Source organism: Zea mays, chromosome 3 (assembly GCF_902167145.1).
Source record: "Zea mays cultivar B73 chromosome 3, Zm-B73-REFERENCE-NAM-5.0, whole genome shotgun sequence".
Taxonomy (NCBI): domain Eukaryota; kingdom Viridiplantae; phylum Streptophyta; class Magnoliopsida; order Poales; family Poaceae; genus Zea; species Zea mays.
The window spans coordinates 233575432-233580700 of NC_050098.1; the positions used below are offsets into that span (position 1 = coordinate 233575432).

At 36.7% G+C, this 5269-nt stretch overlaps 1 protein-coding gene across 1 annotated transcript; it reads right to left on the bottom strand.

The window, feature by feature from the left end:
- Positions 1–2887: 2887 nt before the first annotated feature.
- LOC103651637 (uncharacterized) lies at positions 2888–4842 on the bottom strand. The gene is made up of 7 exons (XM_023302144.2): positions 4406–4842; positions 4199–4325; positions 3824–4094; positions 3647–3731; positions 3420–3544; positions 3265–3336; positions 2888–3172 (listed from the first exon to the last, which is right to left on the bottom strand). The coding sequence occupies exons 1-7, from the start codon at positions 4483–4485 to the stop codon at positions 3075–3077; spliced, it is 858 nt and encodes a 285-aa protein (XP_023157912.1). The 5' UTR covers positions 4486–4842; the 3' UTR covers positions 2888–3074.
- Between the last annotated feature and the right edge of the window lie 427 nt (positions 4843–5269).

Here is a 5269-nt window from a genome sequence, read left to right on the forward strand (position 1 = left end):
TACGTCTTCCAATCAGTCAGAAAACCTGTATACAAAGGATGAGTAATCTTATCAGACTTCAACAGAGGATAATATAAGCTCAATTTCTAGTCGAATAGCAATGATTTGAAGAGATAGGGAAAGTCCTATCGAGCTAAATGGAAGTCAATTGAAATTCATCTCTAAAATTGTTGCTTTATTGTAAGTATATAGCTGGAGCTGCGGATCCAAATCGGCTGCTACAGTACACTCGATCGCACAGTTCTTCAGCGAGGAGGAAACGAGCTAATCGATTGAAAGTAGTGTTCTGTAGTCTATACTACTATTTGTGTTCACCGTTTTTCTGCAAGATTTGTTTTGTTTCAGCCGTTGCCCCTTCAGGACGACAGCCAGAAAATGTATCTAAAACACATCGTTGGCAGCGGTTTGGCCGTCGCATTACGCGCTGCTCTCCGCTCCGCCGGACCGATGATCTGCCAGATACCTTATTACTGGCTACACATATTTGAATCCTTTCAAAGTTCTTTAGATTATATGATCCTTGAGTAATTTGGATGAAAGAAAATAAGTACTGACTGCTGTTTAATAAGTCAGCATACCCCTTTTCCATTCCTATGAGGAGTCTTGTATCATCTTATATTTTTACGATTATACTTTAACTGCACTGATTATACTTTAAGACTGTTATTTCAATCTGTGCAGGAGAAAATGCTGAACTTGGACTGCCAGAAACAAGCCTTGCTATTATACTTGGGTATGGAAATATATAACCTACACAAGCCACCCTGTGTTTTTCTTTTTTAGTTTTATATACGAATTTTTTAAGAAAATGTCAAGATGCTCTGGAACAAAATAGCCTGAAAAACAGAAATACATAGGGAGTCCCCAGACTGGTGCAATTTTCATCTTCAATTGTGACGTGATAAATCTAGCTGTAACTGGACGTGATTTCACAGAACATAATCTGACGTGGCTAGCAAAAGTTTGAAACAAAGACTCAAGCATAAGGAACTTGTAGAAGTAAGCATCTACATCAACTTTAATTACCTTTCAAATAGTCGATTTAATTTGTTGATGCTGAAAAGGTAAAACCAGCAAGCAGGACTTTACATGATGTGTTTACTTTTCTAGAATCAAAATTGACATTGGTTTTCTTTGTCATGATAGAACTTTCCCACCGCATGCTTTGACTATGGTAATTGTACATGCATTTTTTGATGTACTTAAAGTAAAAGGTACACAAAACCTAACCAAAACTACCAGAGTAATCTGCTTCCATCTGCTGCACTATAAAGAGCTGGAGGTACACAACGCCTTCCTAGGATCATAGGGAGGTCCAGAGCAAAGGAACGGATATTCAATGGCCACAGATGTGGTGCAGCTGAAGCTGTAACAATGGGTAATGCTAGCCTTGTTAGTTGTTACCTGTTTTATCTACTTAATACTTACAGCAACAAATCATAAATGTGTGTTTGTGTTTCAGGCTTAGCAAACTACTGTGTTCCAGCAGGAGAGGCTTACCAGAAGGCTCTTGACATTGCCTTTGAGATAACTCAGAAGGTAAGGATCATTATTAATAAGCTATCCCTAATGGCATTAACTAATAAAGGGTCAGCTCTGCCCACTATGCAACATCCCCCAGGACGGAAGGTAGCCCACATATAGTTTCCATAACACAAGTGTGGATGAAGCACAATGAGGAGATTGTTTAACTGAGCATAGCAATTGCAAGGATTACAGGCGTGCTGTGTTTACTTTTTCTTTGAATTGCAGACATTCTTTTTGTTGGCTGCCTGCACTTACCTGAACACATTTGCATTGAAGTGTTTTGTTATTGGAATCATGTTATAGTTTGTGTTACGTACTGCTATGTAACAATGATTTGTTTTTTCTGTTCATGGTACCATTGACTTCAGATTTGAATCTCGTCTGTATACGTATGCAGTGCCATTTTAATTGAGTTTCATGGATTTTGTCTTCATTATCTTATGTTTGTGATGCAACCCTGCTTCCTTTGCAGGAGGCGTACTCTCATCTTCCCAAAATCTCTAGCAAGGAAACACATCCAAAGATAGCACAAGTTCCGCTGGAACGACAAAAATATGATATGACACTTCTTGTGCTAAAGTGCACAGGGCATGGAAGCTTCTCTGCTACAGAAAACTGTAAAAAAAGATGGCATTTCATTTCTTAGTGAGGCAGTGACTGTGGTTCGTGTCAGAATTGAATGTCGCCTCCTAACAGAAACGTTTATGTATCATAGAAGCTACTGCTCTAAGGTGAAAGAGCAACACTCAGCAAATATGACACATGCTGAGGATGCATTAAAAAACTCTTGGGTTTATCATGTTGAGATGATGGTGACCGAATTTTGTGCTATCTGCATTAAAAAGAATTTAGTTGATAAAATGATGGATCTGCCCTGGGATTCGGAGGAGGAGAAACATCTTCACAAGTCCCTCTTTGACTCTGCTCAAGAAATGCCCATGAAACCAAATGGTAGTCTGCTTGTTGTCTACTACCTTCGGGTAAATATTCTGATTCTCATTTTTTGTATTTAAATAAAACCATATTAAGAAGCACTATGGAAATTGCAGATGACTAAAACTTTAGGGTATACTGTTATGATGAAATTGTCAGGCTCATTTGTGTCATTTCTCATCTATATACTGAGTTGTTGCATCTGTTTTATTAAATGCATGTCTTTCATACATTAAAATTACAAATACGACAGTTGTATACCTGTATATAATACAAGTATACTACGATAACTTATATACAAATATAACACATATTTTGTATATAAGTTATCGTAGTATACTTGTATTATATATTCCCGTTGCAACACACGGACTCTCTTTTTGCACAGTAGAACACACCACCGCAAAGGGAGTAGTTGGTAAGAACATTGGTAACAAAAACACGGTGATGAACATCTTTATTCGCTCACAGATAAGTCACATAGTTTTGTACAAAGCTATCACCATTAAGACTGGACACATGACCAATACAAATAGAGACCAAATCATTGTTACTAAGTGTTCTACTACATATAATTAATAAAGTATATCTACTATAATAAGCTAAAACACGTCTCAATCTGGTATCATAGTTGTCAATTGTGCTTGTCTGTTCTCCAGAAAATTGTTGATGGCACGACTCCTTGGATTTTGAATCAACGAGTGTCGAATGACTGCAATTTAGAACATGATTTGTAAAAACATGATTATTTTAAATCATCATAATTTTAAATGTTTTTAACAATATATTGAAAAAAGCACTCACTCTGCAGCCGACTTGTAGTGTGATGATCTGGGTTAAAATGAATGGTGCTATAGTCTGAAGTTTCCAAACATCCTATTGTTATTTATAGTATAGAATTAATAATAAACATGAAAATTGAATATATGTTGAAAGATGCTAGGTATAGTAGAAATTACTGTATTTATTATTATGACGCATCATTGTTGCAATAATTATATTCTTGTCAACTTTAGCTAATGCCCATCGTAGAGCATTTCTCTGCAGGAGATCGGTCCATACCCCCATGACAATTAGATTCCACCTATAAAACACATAATAATTGTTTGATTAAAACCTAACAAATGTTTAATGTTTTAAAAAGAATGTAACTGTGAATTAATGTGTAACTATGAATTAATATGACCTGGAATCCATTAGTACAGCCTCTCTGTATGGCCTTCCACCGATATACTTTAATGGCTCCAAATGAACAACTATGCCAATAATGTCTGAGACATTCACATGTGATTAGTTACCTTTGAATAATTTGCAAACTTAAGATGTTAAGTTATATACCATATATAGAGGGAAGGGTGATTACCTACGAACGTCTTATGCGGTTGTTGGTAAACATCATGAAATGGCATAAGATATTTTGGAAATGGAGGAAATTGAATTGGTTTAGTGAATGGCTCCACAATAGTATGTGTTATCAATCCCAACTCTAGCCCATGCGCAATATTCCGAAATTGAACCTCCGCCCAGTTTAGACAGAATGCCACTTTATACAATGTATATGTGTATCCTTGTTTGAGTAAGACGTCGAACCGTTCGACATTATTGCCGTTTGAAATTGCTTCGATTTTGGCTCCCTAGATATTTTTTTGAGAATACATGTCGTATAAGTCAAAAAAAGTCTATGATATAATAACATGATTATATTGACTCTATTGTAAAGCTTGATGAAGTGACTCACAGTGATGTCCTGTAGGATGAAGTGTTGACTATTACGATGCCTAGGAAACTTAACAACTACCCTCGCAAAGACACTCTTTACTTGTGGTAAGTTATTGAAACCTTGAATATCGTCAAATAGCACGAAACTACATAAAACACGAACTTTATCTTAGATTCTTCATTAATATATAGATAGATAGATGTGACAAGTGAACCATGTACTTACGGAGGAAAGGGACGCAAGTCTGCAACTGTCCTATTTTGGTTAAGTGTAACTGATGTCATTGATCCTATAGGATCGATCATGACATCATTGCAAAGATACAAAATATCATGAAAAGGATTAGATGAGATAACAGAAAAACAATAATAGTGTAACACATGTAAGATTTTTATTGTAAAAATTGCACATGTCGTATGTTGATTTAACTTGACCGTTATTTATGTTTTGCAGTTAAACTACATTATTTTTTGTTATCATACAAATTAGAACGGCATTGGACTACAAGAATTTAGCAAAATGCTGAAGAGCATTGTTACATATATAAGATATTGTAGTAATGCTACTCTGCACTGACTTTTGAAATGTTAGTTATGACCACCTAGTAAACTATGTGTGAAGTATACTTCAGTTGCCCATGTAGAAAGACACATGTACTACGTGTCTACGTGGTACGAATATACAGCCCAGGCATGAACGGTCGGTTACACCGGCCAATCCTCCTCTCGAGCCTGGACGCAGCACGGCGCGCCGGCGCGGGACGACGACATGACGCCGCCGTCCATCTTCCACCACCCTTGACGACATTGATGAGTTTTTTAGAAGTAGGGAATATGTTGAGGATGAGATGGAGGACAACAAGAGTCCTAAGGGTGAGTTCTGACTTCTGGAGTTGTAGTTTTACATACATAAGAATTGCTTCATTGACTACATTTTTGTTAGGATAGTGACTACATTTTTGTTTTGGAGATTTACCCCACCTGAACAGTGAGACTGTGCGAGCCAAGGGCAGCCATTACAAGATTTTTGTGTTTAGAGTTTACAACAAACTGGAGTAGTTTAAACCTATATAATTCTAATATCGGAAGT

Bases quoted from the DNA above. Each gene is read 5' to 3' on its own strand.
- LOC103651637 (XM_023302144.2), bottom strand. From the start codon at position 4,485: ATGATCGATCCTATAGGATCAATGACATCAGTTACACTTAACCAAAAT. The intron at 3,545-3,646 runs GTCATATTAATT...TGTGTTTTATAG, and splicing joins GCTGTACTAATGGATTCCAG to GTGGAATCTAATTGTCATGG. The intron at 3,337-3,419 runs GTAATTTCTACT...AAATAACAATAG, and splicing joins GCGTCATAATAATAAATACA to GATGTTTGGAAACTTCAGAC.